Source organism: Hyperolius riggenbachi, chromosome 10 (assembly GCF_040937935.1).
Source record: "Hyperolius riggenbachi isolate aHypRig1 chromosome 10, aHypRig1.pri, whole genome shotgun sequence".
Taxonomy (NCBI): Eukaryota; Metazoa; Chordata; class Amphibia; order Anura; family Hyperoliidae; genus Hyperolius; species Hyperolius riggenbachi.
Window position 1 is genome coordinate 205,036,965 of NC_090655.1, and position 21,391 is coordinate 205,058,355.

Here is a 21,391-nt window from a genome sequence, read left to right on the forward strand (position 1 = left end):
TCCTTAGACTTTATTGGCTGCATTCCCAGATTTCTTAGACCCTGAATAAAAATTGTTGATATATATCACTCTTCACTATTAAAATAATCACTATCATAGCAAATCAAACAGCATCATTAAAGGAAAATGGTCAGAAGGAAGAACAGAGTTTACTCACCGTTTATCGCTCTTGCTTAGTTTAAGACAGTGAAGTTGAAATAACCGTTGTAGCTTCCTTTTGGCAAGGTACGTTCCTCCCGGTTACGCATTACATTTACTGGAAGAACTAGATCTGTTATTTTATGGGGAGATAAGAAGTTATACGAGAGGAACATGTCCTTGAAAAATGAATCACATATTCATAAAAAGTATATTTAGAATATTTTCCTCATCTCATCTGTAAACACAATATTTCGAAGTTTTGATTTTTAGGCCAAAGCACAGTAGCTAATTGGTTAGTATAGTTGTTGTTCAGTTGTGACTGACTCTTTACAAAACCTTTAGGCCACACCACGCATGACCCTCTATCTTCTACTGCCTCTCCATTATTGTCCAAGCCCATGTTTATTACCGTACTTCCATGAGACTACCTAGCCAGAGTTAGGTTCTCCTCTGATGTGTTCTGCCCATTGTGTGTCCAAAGTATTTCCGCTTCAGCGTTGCCCCTTGCAATAAATAGTCAGGGTTAATTTATTTAATGATTGCCTGATTGAATCTTCCTGCAGTCCAAAAAAATCACACTAAAATATGGGAGGAAAAGTTGATTGTAAGGATCTCTGTGGGAAAGATTTCCAATATTATATTTAAAGTGTTGTGAAAAATAACTACAGTGATAATACTGAGAAGAGCTCATTGCTCGCTGAATGGGAATTTATGGTAGTGCTATTCTTCATGTAGTTCTTTCTTCCCAGGTACCAGGTTCTACTCATGCGCGTCCTCTGCTTTAGATTTTTGTGATTGTGGAAAGGGAGTGTGTGTGTCTGTGGGTCACCAGCAGCCATAGAAAAGCATGCATTTAGTATTAGTTGTATGTGTATATGTATGCGTATATCGCTATTTGTGGAGGGACATACATGCATATAACAAGTATCTAAACCCTTACTGTGCAAGTACTGTATTCTCTTTCAACTCTTGTTTTGTATACCTGTAGAAAAGTAACAACTCTTCCGACTCTGTTGCCGATCTTTAATTGAACCTGACTTTCATCTGTCTGTTGGAGATGGGACGAAGTATTCATCAGGCAAATAATTTGCTGTGAAGATCGCGTATTCGCATTCGCCACCTCAGGCAAATACATGGTGAATTCAGTTTGCCCCCTATACATCATCATTGAACTAAATTTTGACCCCTTACATCACAATCAGCAGACACATGGCAGCCAATCAGCAAGCACCCCCTCCTGGACCCACCAACCCACTGTAAAAACGCCAGCCATATTGGATTCATTCTGTGGCTGCAGTGTTAGTGAGTGCAGGGAGAGAGCCAGTGGCGTAGCTAAGGAGCTGTGGGCCCCGATGCAAGTTTTACAATAGGGCCTCACCCCAAGCACTCTATACATAACAATTGATACGGCGCACCAAAACCTGCCAATGGCAACTACAGTGTCAGAGGTGCAAGAAGGGGATGGGGAGCAGTTTGTTAATGATTACCACTATTCAAAGTAACTATAGAAGTGATTATTATGAGCACAAGACTAATAGAGAGCTAATACTGCAGTTGAGGGAGGGCCCTTCGGGGCCCCTCTGGCCCAAGGACCCTGATGCGATCGCAACCTCTGCAACCCCTATTGCTACGCCCCTGGAGAGAGCTGCTGCACATAGGTAAAGCATTATCTAGGTCTCTGTTTTGTGTCCTCAGTGCATATTCTTACGGCTACCACAATGGGCTCTATTCTCAAAGAGCCAAAAGTACCGCAAAATTTTAGCGCTAAATTCCCGCCAGCGGTAAACTCCGCATTTTTTCAGCATTCACTAACATTTTCCACATGTTTGCCGCATGCGGGAAAAAAAGATGCGGAAACAGCCATTATTCATGCGGGAATGATGCGATAAAAAGGTCGCATGAAAAAGTGTTTAAAAAAAAAAGTTAAAGTCCAGCAAGCACAGCCCTTAAGCCTCCACACTTCATTAAAGTCAATGGGATGCGGAATATATCACCTACTACTTGTAGGTGATAAAAATTCGGTAATTAACGAAGAAATGATGCGCCTGAACATCTTTGAGAATTGATCTTTTATTGCGGAAAATACCGACTTTTGCGGAAATTTTACCGCATGAATCCCGCACTTTTATCACACTTTTTCCGCATGCGGAAAAAACATGCGGAACATTTTGAGAATTCCAACTTGCCGGTATTTTGGGTGCAAACTTCCGGCATGTACTTTACCGCATGCGGGAAGTCTTTGAGAATAGAGCCCATTGTCCTGAACAACATTGTCTTTCATGCTATTGTATTGCTCTTCTGTTGCCAGTGCACAAGTTAGCTGTTGGAGACAGGTTTGCTGGTCCAAGTAGTGCACCACTGGCCCCTGTGTAAATCCTCAGTGCTGTAGGAGACAGGTCTGCAGAAGAGATGGGGGAAAAAAATCTAGGGAAATATATTCCTGTGTTGGCACTCCCAAATAAATGTGCTTGTGTACATGATATTAGGCATGCTGATTCTGAGGGTAGCTCTGCTACAGCAGGATATGTCCTCCAGTAACCAGTGTCTAGCTCAGGCATGGGTAAACTCGGCCCTCCAGCTGTTACAGAAGTCCCACAATGCATTTGCCTTTATGAGTCATGACTGTGGCTGTCAGACTCCTGCAATGCATTGTGGGACTTGTAGTTCCTTAACAGCTGGAGGGCCAAGTTTGCCCATGCCTGGTCTAGCTGAATGTAATGCAGACAGGGCCGGCCTTAGGTTTCACAGCGCCCTGAGCAGAACCAGATTTTGGTGCCCCCCCCAAATTCATCCTCTTCGCGTGTGAGCGCACCACACACATACACTAATGGGGGGGGGGGGGGGGATCTGCTGCCTAAATACACTAAAAGGGGATCTGCGACTGTAAGACTAGTAGCCTAAGCCTATATACACTAAAGGGGGGATCTGCCTACAGTAAAGGTTAGATAGGTAGCTGCCCCCAGTATAGATTAGATAGGTAGCTGCCCCCCCCAGTATAGGTTAGATAGGTAGCTGCCCCCAGTATAGCTTAGATAGGTAGCTGCTGCCCCCAGTATAGATTAGATAGGTAGCTGCTGCCCCCAGTATAGATTAGATAGGTAGCTGCTGCCCCCAGTATAGATTAGATAGGTAGCTGCTGCCCCAGTATAGATTAGATAGGTAGCTGCCCCCCCCCCCAGTATAGATTAGATAGGTAGCTGCCCCCCCCCCCAGTATAGGTTAGATAGGTAGCTGCCCCCCCAGTATAGGTTAGATAGGTAGGTTCCCTCAGTATAGTATAGATAGGTAGCTGCCCCCAGTATAGGTTAGATAGGTAGCTGCCCCCAGTATAGGTTAGATAGGTAGCTGCCCCCAGTATAGGTTAGATAGGTAGCTGCCCCCAGTATAGATTAGATAAGTAGCTGCCCCCAGCATAGGTTAGATAGGTAGCTGCCCCCAGCATAGGTTAGATAGGTAGCTGCCCCCAGTATAGATTAGATAGGTAGGTGCCCCCAGTATAGGTTAGATAGGTAGCTGCCCCCAGTATAAGTTAGATAGGTAGCTGCCCCCCCAGTACAGGCTAGATAGGTAGGTGCCCCCAGTATAGATTAGGTAGGTAGGTAGGTGCTCCCCTCCCCTCATACTGGAGGGGGAGCTGCGGGGAGGGCAGCCCGACCTCTCCCTCCCTTCCTCTCCGGGCCACCCTCCGTGCTCCCCCCTCCGATGCTGCTGCAGACTGCAGAGAGAACAACTCACCTCCCTGGTTCCGATCGCCGGCGCCTCTCACGGTGTATCACTTGCCGCTGGTCTCCTCTTGTACATTGACACTGATACACAGTAAACTTCCTGTTAAGCAGGAAGTTTATTGTGCATCAGTGACAATGTACAAGAGGAGACCAGCGGCAAGTGAGAGGCGCCGGCGATCGGAACCAGGGAGGTGAGTTGTTCTCACTGCTGGCTGCAGTCTGCACTCTGCAGGGGGGAGCACGGAGAGCGCCCGGAGAGGAGGGAGGGAGAGGACGGGCTGCTCTCCCCGCGGCTCCCCCCTCCATCACGGTGGCCGCACGGGGGGGGGGGCGGAGCGAGACGGACACAGCCAGCTACATGCGGCCAGGCGGCAGGAGCGCCCCCTGGAAGCCGGCGCCCTGAGCGATCGCACAGGTCGCTCAGGTCAAAGGCCGGCCCAGAATGCAGATGAGAAGCAAATGCTCCCTCCCAGCCAGCAATCTGCCATTTGCCATTATGATTATGCCCGGCCGGACCCTCTCACCTGATTGTTGCTTACACAATTCCTGCTAGATTTGGTTGTGCAGACACGGGTGTATACCATGAGGCTGGGTGCACTCATAACAGAAACGATAGCGTTGCATAAAACACTGCGTTTTTGTCGCAAATAAAAGTCTATAGGCCGCAGGTAAAAAACGCATATAAAAAGCACATATGCATTTTCTATGCGTTTTACAGTATGCGTTTTGCAAATGCTGGTTTTGTTGCATAATATGCAGGATCGGTGCCAAAACGCACATAATGAAAGTCTAAGGTGAAGCATATGCATAGCGTTTTAATGCATTTTTGATGCGTTTTTATAAGCGTTTTTGGTTTAAAAAAAGTTTTATGATCTATTTCTGCTTCCTGTTGTCTTCCTATTGATTTGCATAAAACGCAATATGAAAACGCATCCAAACGCGTATGCGTTTTGAATATACGAACAGCATAAAAGCCCATGCAAAATGCATGAAAAATGCATATGCGGGAAAAAATGGAAGAGCACAACAAAATGCATCAAAAACGCACTAAAAACGCACACAAAAAATGCAACGCACATGCCATAAAACGCTACCTTTCACACGGTCATATGTGAACCCAGCCTTATTTGCTTCTTGTGTGCATTGCATTCAGCATTTATATATAGACAGCAAGGCTGAATCCCAGAGGAGTTGGGAGCACTACGGCTCACCTGCACTCCCCCTCTTGGTGTGGCATGGGGATTCGGGGGCCCCGGACAGTGGCAGAGCTCGGGGCCCCTGCCATGTGCACCAGTGTTTGTGTTTTTACATTTCTTTTTTGCAGCTTCCTTTATGCAAAATCGGGTAAGTGGTTAGAGGGGAGACAAAGTAAGGTATATCTGCGAGTAGTGCCCCCTGCTGGTGACATAGTCCACGATTATGTCTAACTAAACCGTCTCACCTGAATGTTGCTAAACTTAAGAAATTCCTGCTAGTTTTGGTCCTGCAGACACAGATGTATACCATTGCACTTGATTGGCTGACGGGCTGCTTGTGAACCATATACCATTACAGATTGCTGGCTGGGAGTGAGCATTTGCTTACTGTGTGTATTGCATTCAGATTATTGGGTAGGGCTGGTGAGGATACAGTTATGACACACATAAGTACAAATTACAATGTTAGTGGGAGATGGAATGTTCAAATAAAAGGCAGAAGAAGGGTTTGATTTTGTCTCCGCCATCTAGACATTAGGGGAAATTACAATGTTTGCATTTGACACCATGCAGAACCCTACATGTGAATGGTGCAGGAGTATGCAGGATTTATTAAAATCGCATCAAAATTTGAATCGCGTTGGAATTGTATGTAAAATGGCATCATAATCGGAATTGCATGTATTGTTAAAGAGCCCTCAAAGCCAAGGGTTAATCCATGCAAGTTATGCAGAATTGCCAAAATGTGGAAGACTTTTTTTTACATTTTAACAATTTTAAAGAAACAGATATTTTAAGACATTTTACGTAAAAGGCTAAGATCTCAGTAGTTTGGCCATGTTGAAGGATGATAAATTGGAGAGAAATTCATTGTTAGATGGGAGCAGAAATGGAAGAAGGGGGAAAAAAACAAAACATTTTGTCCTCATCACAGATTATAGCTTACAGCATCAAAAAGTTCAAATAGATTTTACAAAAAACATTGGCCATTTCTTAAAGTTCACCTGAACTCTTGCACTGGACAAAAGGAAAACATAGAGAAATGCACCCTGTATGTATTTAGAGTTTAGCCTGTCTAATTCCCCTCATTTGTGTCTAATCCAGTGGTTCCCAAACATTTTCGGTTGAGGGCACCCTTGATGGCTCTGACATTTTTTTCAAGGCACCCCTCGGCAAAAATAACAATTGAAATGCTTTTACGACCCTTATTCAGCAACACCCCCCAAAGGATGGGGATGAATGCCGAGGCACCCCGGCAGGTGCTCAAGGCGCACCAGGGTGCCGCGGCACCCAGTTTGAGAACCCCTGGTCTAATCACTTGTTGTAATTTGATCTCTCCCCTGTGTCACATGACTGCCTATGGCAGATAAGCAGATAAGCCCATTTGAAAGTATGGGCTGTAAACAATATGTCATGAATCAGGAAGTAGAAACTGCAGATTTATTTTAGGATTTGTATCAGCTGTAACAAATAAATGCTATCTGTTTAAAGGTTATTAAGCTGTTGTGTATATTTTAGAGCAGAGAGGACATTCTGAGTTCATGTCCGCTTTAAGGAATGGACCCCATTCTAGGTACCAAAATTCCTAAACAACCAGAGGAAATCTATAAAAAAGCTTGAAACCTCAAGGCTATATTAACATCAACTACCCCCAATCAGCCATATCATAAAAATAAAAGCTCTTTTGGAGAAATCGACAGAACTGACAGGTTTTAGACTAGCCCATCTCCACTTGAGGGATTTTCAGTATTTACTTTTCAAAAGCACTTAGTGAACGGCTGTTGCTCAGTTACCCAAAATAGTGTGTAAACAGGTAAGGGAGGTTGGCCAGCTTCTTTGTAAAGATCCTTTACAGGGAATGCTTTTGTAAAGAATACATTAAATCCCCCACTAGGAGAGGGACTAGTCAAAGCCTGTCGGTTCCATCAGATTTCTACGAATGACTGCACATGACGGCAACATAGGAGAAAAGTAATATACATCTCATTTTACTCTGGAAGAAACATACTTCTTATTTGTATGTGTTTACATGTATTTTGAATTTTCTCACAATAGTGGTCTTTTAACTACAGATAGAAAATTACATAACTCATCACCTGCAAATCCAAGTATGAAGTTTATCTTCTCACCTGTCCCTGATGATTAAAATATGTGTGAAGAATGAAAGAACAAAGCACATAAAAAATGGATATATAAATAAATCAGTATCTGAACTCTTTAGGGTCAAACACTACAAGGTCCATCAGGCTTAACATTCTGCAGCATAGAAAATCCAAAAAATAAATGAAATAGATCTTCAAATTAATCACTATGGCACCCTCAGAATGTTTTTTTTTTTTTTTTTTTTTTTGTAATATTACTGTGTATGATCTTGGAAAAATAGACCAGATAATTTTACCAGTGATCCTTTATCAGGACTTTCGGTATAAGATACTATGACATTGTTTGGACACTAGATGGCAGCATAGTGTAGTGAAATTAATTCACGCTAGGCATTACTGTTTATTGCTTTTGCTAAAGGGAGTCTATGTAACCATTACTTTTTTACTTTGAAGTACTAAGTATAAATTTTTCTTGCATATGAATGACATTTTTCTCATGGAATGTGTCTATGAACTACTGAGATGAATTGTTTCTAATGAATTACTATAGTACAGTTATAGAATATACATCTGCATAGGAATGAATTATGCTTATGAACGGATTGATTAAATTGATGTTATATACAGTGGCGTTAAAAGTATTCAGCCCCCTTGAAGTTTTCCACATTTTGTCACATTACTGCCGCAAACATGAATCAATTTTATTGGAATTCCATGTGAAAGACCAATACAAAGTGGTGTACACGTGAGAAGTGAAACGAAAATCATACATGATTCCAAACATTTTTTACAAATCAACAACTGCAAAGTGGGGTGTGCGTAATTATTCAGCCCCCTGAGTCAACACTTTGTAGAACCACCTTTTGCTGCAATTACAGCAGCCAGTCTTTTAGGGTATGTCTCTACCAGCTTTGCACATCTAGAGACTGAAATCTTTGGCCATTCTTCTTTGCAAAAGAGCTCCAGCTCAGTCAGATTAGATGGACAGCGTTTGTGAACAGCAGTTTTCAGATCTTGCTACAGATTCTCGATTTGATTTAGATCTGGACTTTGACTTGGCCATTCTAGCACATGGATATGTTTTGTTTTAAACTATTCCATTGTTGCCCTGGCTTTATGTTTAGGATCATTGTCCTGCTGGAAGGTGAACCTCTGCCCCAGTCTCAAGTCTTTTGCAGACTCCAAGAGGTTTTCTTCCAAGATTGCCCTGTGTTTGGCTCCATCCATCTTCCCATCAACTTTGACCAGCTTCCCTGTCCTTGCTGAAGAGAAGCACCTCCAGAGCATGATGCTGCCACCACCATATTTGACAGTGGGGATGGTGTGTTCAGAGTGATGTGCAGTGTTAGTTTTCTGCCACACATAGCGTTTTGCATTTTGGCCCAAAAGTTCCATTTTGGTCTCATCTGACCAAAGCACCTTCTTCCACATGTTTGCTGTGTCCCCCACATGGCTTGTGGCAAACTGCAAACAGGACTTCTTATGCTTTTCTGTTAACAATGGCTTTCTTCTTGCTACTCTTCCTTAAAGGCCAACTTTGTGCAGTGCACGACTAATAGCTGTCCTATGGACAGATTCCCCCACCTGAGCTGTAGATCTCTGCAGCTTATCCAGAGATCTACAGCTTGACTGCATTTCTGATCAGCGCTCTCCTTGTTCGGCCTGTGAGTTTAGGTGGACGGCCTTGTCTTGGTAGGTTTACAGTTGTGCCACACTCCTTCCATTTCTGAATGATCGCTTGAACAGTGCTCCGTGGGATGTTCAAGGCTTTGGAAATCTTTTTTTAGCCTAAGCCTGCTTTAAATTTCTCAATAACTTTATCCCTGACCTGTCTGGTGTGTTCTTTGGACTTCATGGTGTTGTTGCTCCCAATATTCTCTTAGACAACCTCTGAGGCCGTCACAGAGCAGCTGTATTTGTACTGACATTAGATTACACACAAGTGCACTCTATTTAGTCATTATCACTCATCAGGCAATGTCTATGGACAACTGACTGCACTCAGACCAAAGGGGGCTGAATAATTACGCACACCCCACTTTGCAGTTATTGATTTGTAAAAAATGTTTGGAATTATGTATGGTTTTCGTTCCACTTCTCACGTGTACACCACTTTGTATTGGTCTTTCACGTGGAATTCCAAAATGTGGAAAACTTCAAAGGGCCCGAATACTTTTGCAAGCCACAGTAGGTAGTTCTTGATTAATTTAACAGGATATGTGTAGCAATAACAATGTTTTTCTACATCTGATTTGTGTTAACATGGTTAGATTTATTATATATTTTATGTATTCATTAATCTATACATTTTTGGATGGTATTATCGATAAAATAATTCTATGTAAGCACCGCTGACCAACTGATTGCCACTTGTCTGATGACTGCATATAACTGCAGATGCATCCATCAGTTTTATTTATCCACTTCCCATATTATTATTGATTATAATATTTATATAGCGCCAACGTCTTCCACAGCTACGTGCAATGTATATTGTCTTGTCACTTAACTGTCCCTCAGAGGGGCTCACAGTCTTTTGTGAAGAAACTCTGTAGCCTGGTGCTTACCATTAGTCTGGGGGAGTCACACATATTACTGATACGGTTGTCGTACACATCAGTTTTCTGTTTGGATCCATCAAACAAAAGACATTAATCAATGAGTGACACACAGCAAAAGTCTGAAAGACACCCGATTTGATTTTTTTTTCATCAGGTCGCAGAAAGTACCAATGAATCTGAGATAAAACTTGTTTGAAAGACAATGGGCATGATTCACAAAGATTTTTCACCTGTTTTCCTCTGTTTTCACCTTATCTATGTTACTTTTAAGCTCCCAAAGAGCAAAAATACAATATAATTAAGGTAAGAAAAGTAATATTGAAATGAAGATAACCAGGAATAACTTATTTTGAGTTATTATTTTGCTTGTAAATGTGCTGATAGGATATTTTTATCGATTAGGTGATAAATAAGCAATTTATGAAAAGTTTTGTGAATAGTGTCCATTGCCCCTTAAGATTGAAGGTGGACCATTAAATTGACTCTGCAGGTTAAACATAATTTACCCTCCTCCTCCAACTTAGCCATGGGTTAACTCCACTACCAATTTTTGCTGCAGATTATTGATATTTTTGGAAAGAAAAAAGACTTTTGCGTTGATGTCCAAAGCTCCAGTAATATTGCTGTGCATATTACCATTACTACAGTCAGCAGGTTACTACGAGTTATGCTATTAGCGGGACCCGCTGTAGTTGAGTAGCCCCACTTGACAAATGAACACACGTCCACTATGTCAAGCAAGCCTCGTAGCTGCGCATGCAGTGAATACTACTAGTCATGGTAGCATGGTCAAGAACACGCACACCGGTGGCCACCGATTTTAGCAGTTAGTAGCAAAGCCCCCTTACATGCTAGAAACACCACATTTTCAGGGTATGTGGAGGGGAACAGTGGCTACAAGAGGAAAGGAAAGGGGGAAACTCCACATCATATTTTTTTAATTTCCCACACTTGAATATTGTTACGTATTTATTGAATTTTTTTTTTAATGTTCAGAGCGTGGGATATTTTAAATAAAACGATGCGGGGTCCCTCCTTCCGAGCCTTTTTAACCCCTTGTTCCCCATATGCAGGCTGGGATAGCCAGAATTTGGATCCCCGGCTGAGTGGGGCTTTGCACCCTGAGCTATACCAGCCCACATGGCCCATAGTATGGGGGGATCCGGGGGGAGAGGGGCCAAGCCTCCCCATCATCGACCCCACCTCCTCCTGGGGCACCGGAGGTGGGGAAGAGCCCCTTGTCCATGGATTGGATGAGGGCTCCGGGGGAGAGAGGTAGGCTTGGCCGCCCCTCTCCCCCCTTACCATGGACCATGCAGGATGGCCTGGTATAGCTCAGGGTGCGAAGCCCCACTTGGCCGGGGCTCTGCATTCTGGCTATACCAGCCTGCATGGGGACAAGGGTGTATAGCGATCCCTGGCCAAAGCATTGTGACTTCGGAAGGGTTTCCAGGGAGTCCCTAAGCACTGTGTATGGACCCCTGGAAACCCCATCATGAAATCCATTGCTTTTTCTTTTGATATATATAAATTTACACTACCATTAGATTTGCTACATTATCTGTCATTCACCATATTTCAATGTACCGTATTCTTTTTTCCTACGAATAATAAAAAAAAAAGCATTAGAACTGAAAGCACATTTCAAATAAATGGCCTTTTTCCTTTTAAATGTGTTTTTGTATACATTTGTGCGCAGAAAAAAATACTTTCATCATGATGCTTTTTCCAAACACCACACATGTGTCCATTGACATCCATATAGAGATTGCATGCGTTACAAGGAAAACGAACACGTGCCATGATCAAAAAGATGCTGAAGATCTGAAGGCTGATGTAAATTAAGCCTAATGCTTGGCTTTTTGGGCATGTTTCATAAATTAGGATATTCTAATCTGTTTATTTTTTGTCCTACTACACACAAGCCTTGTGCTTATATACGACCTAATTTTCTAGAACAAAAAAGCTTATTTTCAAAACAGACCTGCAAAGTGCAAACTGAGGAAATTACATTTAAGTTTACACAGTGTAATCCAGTAACCTTTACAGCATGTTTACAAATTAACCAGTAAAACTGCTCAGTGGTCTAAAGGTCAGTGGTAAAATGTATATTGGGGGGAATCTGTGCAATGCATTACACTTAAACTATTTTTTGCATTTAGTTGCTGGATGGGTTGGCGATGTTAACTCCCTTTGCCAAAGTCAGATGCTGCTTGGTCGGCATGACCAATAGTCTGTATTCTGTACAAATCCTCCCCCAATCCAGCCATCACCCACATGAGTTAGGGAATAGCTAGGAGGGAGCACCAGACTTTTTCCTCCCCCTGCAAGGATCAGCAAACAGAAGTGATGCTTTGGTAAATAGTGCCTGACTTCTCATTTATTTCGGTGATACTTGTGTACATCTGTTCTAGTTGGGTACTGGGTCCAGACTTGATGACATTGTTAGGCTGGAATTAATTATAAATGGCAGGGAAGACTGTCTGGAGTGCAGGCACCGGAGCACATTGATCATCTTTGGAACAGAGAGAGAGGTGAGATCCTATGTATTTAGCATGCTTCCACAGCATGACCTGTGCTTGGGGAGGGGAATGAGACTACCAAGGAAAATTCTATTAGATGCAGGGGGAAAATAAACGCTCATCATTATTGTTACACAAAAAATGAAAGTTCATAATGTAGAAAAATATTAGTTACTTTATTTACAAAATCATATCTGATCAATATACATGGTACCAACATAGTTTTACAATAAACGTGATAAATTGTGGAATACATTTTTTTTTGTTTTAATCTATAACAGCCTTTTTATTTTGCAAATACAATGTTTTAAAACTGAGAAATAGTGTATTTTTAATATTGTTTCTTGTTTTTCCATTTAAAGTAAAACAGAAGCAACTTTAAAAAAAAATGATACACACCTATGGAGAGGGAAGGCTCCAGATTCTCTCTTCATGTCCTTGGTCCAACATTGTCCCTCCAGTGAAGTTATTTGCCAAGTAGTAAAATACACAGTTTGGAGTCCTTGTGGAGACCTTACTCGTGTCCTTGAGTACTTCCAAAGGGGAGTGAATGTGAACTATGCATTTGCAAGTTCCAATTCACGCATGCGCAATATGGATGTGCCCATCTTTGGAAGCATTCTGGGATGAAGCCTTCTGAGGAGTACTTTCTAAGTCTTCCAAGAGGACCTGAAGGTGCAGAATTTCAACAGGAGACAGTGGTGGACCAAGGAGAAAGAGAGAAAATCGGGAAAGGGTCTATAGGATCCAGGGCCTCTCCATAGGTAGGTATCTCACTAATCTTGGGGGGCGGGGGGTTGTTTGTTTTTTTGATTGTTTGTTTTTGTTTTTTTAGGTTGCTTCACATTTGCTTTAAAATGCACAGAAAACTACTGTACTTCTAAATAAACTGATACATAGCTAAAATGTAAACATTGCTCTACTCTATTAATCACTGACTGTCAAGTCAGGTTTGAATGATAAATATTGTCACCAGCATGGCAGTGGTATGTCAGACCATGGTTTTACACATTTTTTTTCCAAGTGGTAGCATGTATACAGTGAACAGCAAAGGAGATAGTATCAAGCCCTGAGGTACACTGTATTTTAGTGGTACAGGGTTGCACAGGAGAGGTTCCAAGGATACTTTTTGTTTTTTTGTCAGAGAAGGAGTTGAACCACTGGAGAACTAAGCCATTTATTCCACAGTAGTCCTGCAGCCTGTTAAGCAAGACTTCATAATTAACTGTGCCAAAATCCATTGAGAGATTAAGAAAATTCCGGATGGAACACTCGCCTCTGTTTTTTGCCATGAGCAGATTATTGCAGATCTGGGTCAGGGCTGTTTCACAGCTGTGATGTTTTCTGAAGCCAGATTTTAGAAAGTCAAAGATGTGTCTTGAAAGCCTAGCTTCAAGTTTGCAATAGGTAGCCTTCTCAATTACTTTCTTCAGAAAAGGGGAGGTTGGAGACGAGTAACTGCTCATAGGATCTGGATCAAATGGTGTTTTAAGTAGCAGTCTGACAATTGCTTATTTCAGACAGGCGGGAAACCTTTAGGACTTACTTGCACTGGGACGTTTGGAGCTGCGTTATAAACTCTATAATGCAGCTTACCACGCTACAATGATAATCCTATGGGACGTTCACAGTGTGACGTTAGCATTGCATTGTAACGTTTAGCGTTATGGTAATGCACTGCTGCTGTGTGTTACCTGTAAATGCACACATTACCAGGTACAGGAAAGCATACTTTTCTTTGCCTGTATGCTTTACTGTACCTACTGTATGCGATGGTAACATGCTTATGTGCACTTATTGCACCTGTTAATGTGCGTTACCACCTTTTTTTTGCATTGCGTTGTAATGCTGTGTTGACTTTAATGTCGCATTACAACGCAACGTCCCACTGTGAATAAGCCCTTAAGCTTGTAAGGTATAGTTGACTATTTCATGAAATGCTTAATAGGTCAGTTCACTTCAAAATGAACTTTGTTAGGCCAGGTATCAGGTCTCATGTAGTCTGGTGACGGTTTAAAAGGATAGCTAAGATATCCTCTTCAGTAATTACCTTGAAGTCTGACCATGGTTGTAGGTTGTTTTTGCATCCAATATATGGTCCTCTACAGGTTTTCAGTGCTATAGATTGAATGTCAGTTCCTTGGTGAGGGAAATAGAGATACAGATAGGAATGCCTGCTGTATATTTGAATGTAGCCATATGGAATATGACAATGTGCATCCTGCTGAAATCAAAGGGCTCATATGAGCCTTTGCAAGCTGTATCTCGGAAGCCAGGGAGATGTCCAAAATTGTTTAAAACAGTTCCTTTTTTTAAATTTAAAAATGATTACAGAATACATGTAGAAAAAAACAGTCATGTGGCATGGAGAACTCACATGAAGTTTTCACCATTGGCTAATTTGGCTACTAACATAAAGGACCAGGAGCAGAAGGCTGAAGGCAACGCAGAAGGGGGGAAAAGTCGTATTGTGCGACTCAATCATACAATGAAGCATACAGAATGGGAAAATTATGCTTCAGTCCAACTGAAAACACTCACATTGTCCAGTACTGTACAGCACGCCTTGCGTTATTCGGATGGATTCCAACCGCACCACACTGCTAACTGGCCAATGTGAACATTCCATTACAATGTCACCACATTGCATTTGGTATGCAGTTATAGGACTTGATTCACAAAGCGGTGCTAACCTAAACTTTGGGCATATAAAATATAGTGCTAACTAGGTTAGGACCATTCTGAAAATCAGTTTGCACGCAAAGTCCGACGCGCACAGTGAAACGACGCATCTGATGCGTCTATAAGGTCGCATGGGGTTTCACAACATCTCCAAGATCCGCTCCTACCTGTCCCCTGACACCACTAAACTCCTTATCCACACCCTTGTCATCTCCCGCCTAGACTACTGCAATTCTCTTTTATCTGGCCTCCCCTCTAACCGTACTGACTCACTTAAATTGGTAATGAATGCGGCAGCCAGACTGATACATTCTTCTCACCGCAACGCCTCTACAACTCCGCTCTGTAAAGCACTACACTGGCTCCCCATCAGCTTTAGGATCAATTTCAAAATCCTGTGCTTTGCCTACAAATCAGTGCACAAGACCTGCCCAACCTATATCTCTGATTTGGTCCACAGGCACATACCAGCCCGCCCCCTCCGATCCTCCAATGACCTGCGCCTAGTCGCACCACGCATAACTCAGTCACACGCACGATTGCAGGACTTCACCAGGGCTGCCCCTACTCTCTGGAACTCTCTCCCACCAGCCGTCAGACTCGCCCCCACCTTTAATACCTTCAAACAAGCTCTCAAGACTCACCTCTTCACGCTCGCATACCCCCCTACACCAGCACCATAATATGTTCTGTTAGACCCCCTCTCAAAAGACGCACCTGTTGTCTCCACCCCACCCTTTAGATTGTAAGCCTCCGGCAGGGCCCTCCTCCCTAACGTATCCAGCTTGATTATGCAATCTTACTCACAACCACCCCTCTTGTAGACTCGAACAGTCTCTATTTTGACCTATGACACTGTATTGTTATCAAATCATTTGCATGATCTTGTTTTGTTGTGAGTTTCCGTATGTTCTACCTGTATGTTAACCCATTTATCTATTGTGCAGCGCTGCGTAATATGTTGGCGCTTTATAAATACATTACTAAATAATAATAATAATAATAATGGGGTGCGACTTTAACATTGCATAGTGCGACGTTAGGGTCGCATCATGGTGCGACGTTTTGCGCGGTGCGCGCTGTGCGCGCGCGATCTTATTGCTAAAACGGTGCTAACCTACTTAGCACCCTACTTATCACGCCCAAAGTCTTTAGGCGTGCTAACTAGGTTAGCACCGCTTTGTGAATCAAGCCCTAGGGCTGTTCAAAAATTTAAGACAAAAATATTCAGTTTTAGTACCTATGTTTGTGGCTCAAGATGGTTTATTTGATACCTGTGGTGCTCACTCAGCATCACTTTTTTCCAGGAGTGTTCTTAGTCTTACTAAGTGGACTTGAATTTCAAACGCACTCATTGTTCCGTTTCTCACTCTATTCACATTCACAGGAAATAAACATGAACACATAGGTGAATATAAAATGTGTTCCTCCGACTTGTTACATACAGAGAGTTTTCAGCTAGGAATAATGCTCCGGAAGCACTGGACAGAACATGAGTGCATTTTGTAACCTACAATTTCAAGTTCTGATTCTTCTAATAAAAATAATGATAATAAATGGAATAATTAAAAAAAATATATATAATAGATCTAATCTGGCCAATCACAAAGCATCACTGTCTGATTTCTATGATTGATATTAAATAAAAATAAAGATTACAGAGTTTTAACCAATATTTTTTTTTAATCAGGATGATATCATTTATTGGCTTACTTCAAAAAATAAGAGTAAGCTTTTGGCTATTCCCCCTTCATCAGACTCAAATCCAGTATGCTGAAAAGATGTTGGAGCATACAGCTATATACATGCAACATCAAAAGTGGATACATAGATTTTTTGGGGGGAATATAAACACGTCATTAAGATGCAATAATTGAAACAAAACATCCAAATAGGGCAGGCTTTCTCAACCAGGGTTCCCAGGGTTTTCAGTTTCTCCCATGTAAGTTTCTTTGGGGCATTTTGCACACATGCTCAGATATACCAGACTAGTAGAATCACAGGAAATGGTGCCTTTTACTCTATTCCTGTTGTGTACCATGTATTGATATCCTGTCAGTGAATGTTTCTGCAGGTCTCACACCTTTTTTGTCGGCAGGGCGATGTTCCGTTCTGTTGTGGTTTATTCAAAGAATTCCTGACAATGATCTATTTTAGATTGGGTGGCTGTTGGTCTTTCTCAGTTTGTAATCCTAGAGTTTTAACCCAGATACAACTATCTGACATAAAGCCACACAATTAATCATCAGATTCAATGTTTGAATAATCCCTTTATTCGATAGCAGGAGGTGTTGGTTGAGGCACTGATACCACAGCATCGTTGTTTAATACAAGCATCTGTGAAAACATCATAAAAAACATGATCATCAAGTTGAACAAACTTCTGGATAAGCAAAGCTAATATAATATCAAAGGGTGCTTCAACTAGACAAATGCACAGTATTACAGCGATACAAATCTGGGCTAGTAACACCCTCCTATAGAATAAAGATTAATTATGTATTTAATTTACAAATATGCTGCCATGTCACTTAGAAGAAGCAGCCTGAATGGATGAAGATGGCAGCACGCAGGAGAACTACAGCTAGGCAACAGTTTGCTCCACTGTCAATACCATGCAGGAAGCCACTATAAACTATTCACTTGTTTTGTGTATGTGTGTGTGTGTGTGTGTGGGGGGGGGGGGGGGGTCAGGGAGCTCTGCTAGCTGGCTCTGGAGCAAGCACCATTCTGAACAGAGAATTAAAAAAAAAAAAATTTAGCACCCGAGGCATCTCGATAGCACATTACAAATGCATGCCAAGAAGGCGTCTCATTATTTAAAAAAAATCAATTTTACCTTGTATTTTTATATTTAAAGTTTAGCACAGGCCATCTGCAGAGGTTTCAGTGCAGCTAAGGACTTAAGTAATTGTTTTATTGCACTCATTAGCAAGAAGTAAACAACACCTTCTCATCAACACAGGGGTGTGGGTAATTAGGACACTTCTTCAAAGAGCTTATCCAGAGGGAATGGGTAAAAATTTAGCATCTGTGACTTCTGTAAATGAGGACGGCCAGAAGGGGAGGGGGGAGCATGGCATCTCTTGTACGTATAACAAAGCAGGAGAAATTCCAGTGAAAGAAAGGGCGCTTAGTTCCCTTTAATACTATTTGGTGGATTTTGGGTACAATTGGATCACCTAATACCACTTCTAGGGATGGCAAATTTGCGAATCAGGAAGGCACAATGTAATTTTTGCCCATGACCCCATTGTGGCTAGAACAAGCTCTGGCTGCCCATTTGGTGATAAATGTATATGTCTGATAATTATTGGTAGCAATTTTTATCTCTATTTTCTCAATCCAACATACTCTTTCAGCCCAGAGTTTAGTCATTGGGGAAGTTGTAGATGTCCAAAGGAGGGGCACACAGGCCTTCGCTGTGTTTAGCAGATGTCTTATATAGGAATTCTTATACTGTCTAAGTGAGAAATGTGCTAGATGTAACAGAAACTCGTCAAGGGATAAGCTTATTTCTTAATCCAAGATCTCTCAGCTTTGTATTGGGTAATTTAACCAAATTTTTCCTACTGTAACTTTAAAATCGATTTTCTCGATTTTTTTGCATGTTTCCTTTGTTGATTATAGTGTGGGTGGACTATAGCATGTATGTCAGCTTTGCTAATGATCCAAGTCAGCAGATTTGCATGATTGACTAGAATGTAAAATGATACATTTAGATCAAAATTGGATGGCAAAATTTCAAAAAAAGTTTGGTAAGCATTGTGAGACCGAACTTTAAAATCTTGAAAATCTTTAAGGCTGGCCTCACTAGTAAAGTATTTCTTTGGGCTGAACAAGTCCCTGCAATTTTTCTGAGTTTGTTTGTGGTGTTTCTTTTGTAAAAAATATTTTTGTTGTGTTCCCATTATTGATCCTGACACACATAGCATGACAACAGTTTTTACAGGAGCTTTACAAAAAATCCATTTCAATATGACACTGCATTGGTTTAAAACACTTCTGCCTCTCTCCCCCGCATCACACCTCTTCCCAGGTCGCCGGGATCCCCTCTGTCCCCGTTATTCTTCCGGGAGCCCGGTGACCAATCAGTGCGCAGTGGTGGTGGTGGAGGCATGATGTTGGTGGGGGGCGGGACTAAATTTAAAGCGGACCTAAACTGATTGGAGCTAATCGTATTTATACATGTACAGTATTTACACATGTATATACATATATATGGTTATACATGTATATATATATTCTGCTGCCTGCACCAACCTCAGCCTGGTTTTGACTACTCTCTGCCTGCTGCCTGCACCGACTTCTGCCTGGATTTTGACTACTCTCTGCCTGCCACCTGTGCCTACCTCGGCTTGGATTTTGAATACTCTCTGCCTGCCGCCTGCACCGACATCTGCCTGGATTTTGACTACTCTCTGCCTGCTGTGTTTGTACAGTTTCACAATTTTTTAAGTTTATTCATGAAGTTAATTAATTCAACAAATTTGTGTTCTAGTCTTTTATTTCTATGCAGAATGTCTTCCAGGCTTTTATTCTGGCATATTTTGGTGAGTTATGAGTTAAGGCCTCGTTCACATCTCCTCAGTGCAGATGGCGTGCGATCAGAATGCAACGCATACGATCACACGCCATCCGTGCCACTACCCGCTGCGCTGCTGATCCCATCCATTGACAGTGATGGGTCAGCTCTGCGCTTGTGGGCAAAATGCAGGCAGCAGTCTGTAAGCGCATCATAGCGCATCATACTGCTGTGCAGCACAGTAGATGTGAACGGCAGAAGGGCTGTCTATGCCCTTCTGCTGTTTTTGCGTGTCACCACATCATACCCGCTTCCAAATGTGCATGGAAGCGCGTATGATGTGGACGAGGCCTACAATTCTTGAAAAAAAAATACAGCTTTTGACTCATAATTCCAGATCACAAACACTGGTCCACATGACAGCCCGGGGGCCCCAGGTCTCTCTCACTCGCTGGGGCCCCCAAACCACCATGCTACACCTAGAGGGAAGTGTGGGCAAGCCCTGGACCTCTCACCTCCAGAGAACTCACCCCACCACCTCTAAACTGAATGCCAACTGTAACAAACACAATATTGTGTTTGACTCATAATTCCAGACAGAAATGCACCGCCAGGGAGGTTAATAAGGATACCACCAGAGCGCCCAGTCAGGCTGCCGCACATCGCCGAAGCTCCCCACCCAGCTGCAAGGTCACCCCTGTTTAATTTACAAACCGTAGGTGTACGCCTGCCACATTTCGCCGCAAGTCCTGATGCTGTAGTTACAGTGTATCTCTCACTGTAATTACTGTCTATCGGAGCCCCAGCAAAGCAAATTTGAAGCTCCCACTGGGGCTCCATAGTGGTCCACTGTCTGGTGAGGGAGGGGGAGAGCATTAGACTAGGGAGACCAAGCAGGAACTGTCGACTTGGCTGGGGGGGGGGGGGAGTACATTAGATAGGCAAAGACTGGGGGACCCAACAGGTGGTGGTAACTTAGCTGGTGAGAGCACATTAGATGAGAGATACCTGCTGACCCAGAAGGTGGTGGCAGCTTGGCTTGGGGGGAGCACATTAAATGGGAGAGACCTGGGGGTCTGGTAGTCAGTGATGGCTCAGCCCTGGGGCAGAACATTATTTGGAAGAGACCTCAGGAACCTGTAAGTGGTGGTAGTCTGGCCTGGGGGAGCATATTAGATGGGGGAGACCAGGGGACCCAACAGGCAGTGGCGGCTAAGTCTGGTGGCAGCACATTACATGGGAGAGACCTGAAGACCTGTCAGGAGTTGATGACCAGGCCTGGGTAAGAAAATTAAAGGGGGAAGATCTGTGGGCCTGGTAGTCATTGGCGGCTTGGCTGAGGGGAGCACACTGGATGGGGGGCTGGGGGCCCCAGGTTAAGTACATTTTAGATGGGGAAGAACAGCCAGGAGTCCATCAGTCATCCAAAAATCGGGTCCTGCTACACACCCAACTGCCTCCTTTCCAGAGTGCTCCTTCAGCTTGCTAGATAGATAGTTGTTATTGATTTCTGCCAGCAGATCAAGTGGCTATCACGCTGATATGTGATGAGGTAGCGTAACTGGTATAATACACAACAGTAGAGAGTAAAGCGTAGTCAGGTTCAGGCCGTAGTCGAGCACGGAGTCAGAGGGAACGAAGTACAGAGTAGCTAGGCAATATCGTAGTCAATAACCAGGCAGGGTCATTCACATAAGTCAGATGTCAGTCGAATTAGAAGGATCAAACAATACCGAAGTCAGGGACAGGCCGAGACGTACACGTGCATCAGATGGCAGTGGTACAGTAGGACAAGACAAGAGCGAGGTCAAGAGGCAGGCAATAGGTCGGTACACAAATAAATATACAATATGATGTTACTAATATAATATTACGATAAACTACAAAATAACAAATACTGACTAACTCGAGTACATATATATTGTGCGTCTACACAA

The 21,391-nt window shown here is 42.7% G+C and overlaps 2 protein-coding genes across 2 annotated transcripts in view; both read right to left on the reverse strand.

The window, feature by feature from the left end:
- Positions 1-247, reverse strand: part of LOC137534257 (membrane-spanning 4-domains subfamily A member 4A-like) — a 105,509-nt gene extending 105,262 nt beyond the window's left edge. Inside the window, exon 1 of the mRNA XM_068255668.1 lies at positions 158-247. The gene's annotated coding sequence lies outside the window, so the exon portion shown is untranslated. The remainder of the gene's footprint in view (positions 1-157) is intronic.
- Positions 248-17,200: 16,953 nt separating this feature from the next.
- LOC137536225 (membrane-spanning 4-domains subfamily A member 4D-like) overlaps positions 17,201-21,391 on the reverse strand; it is an 82,950-nt gene continuing 78,759 nt past the window's right edge. Inside the window, exon 7 of the mRNA XM_068258343.1 lies at positions 17,201-17,266. Within this exon, the coding sequence (XP_068114444.1) occupies positions 17,201-17,266 (66 nt within the window). The remainder of the gene's footprint in view (positions 17,267-21,391) is intronic.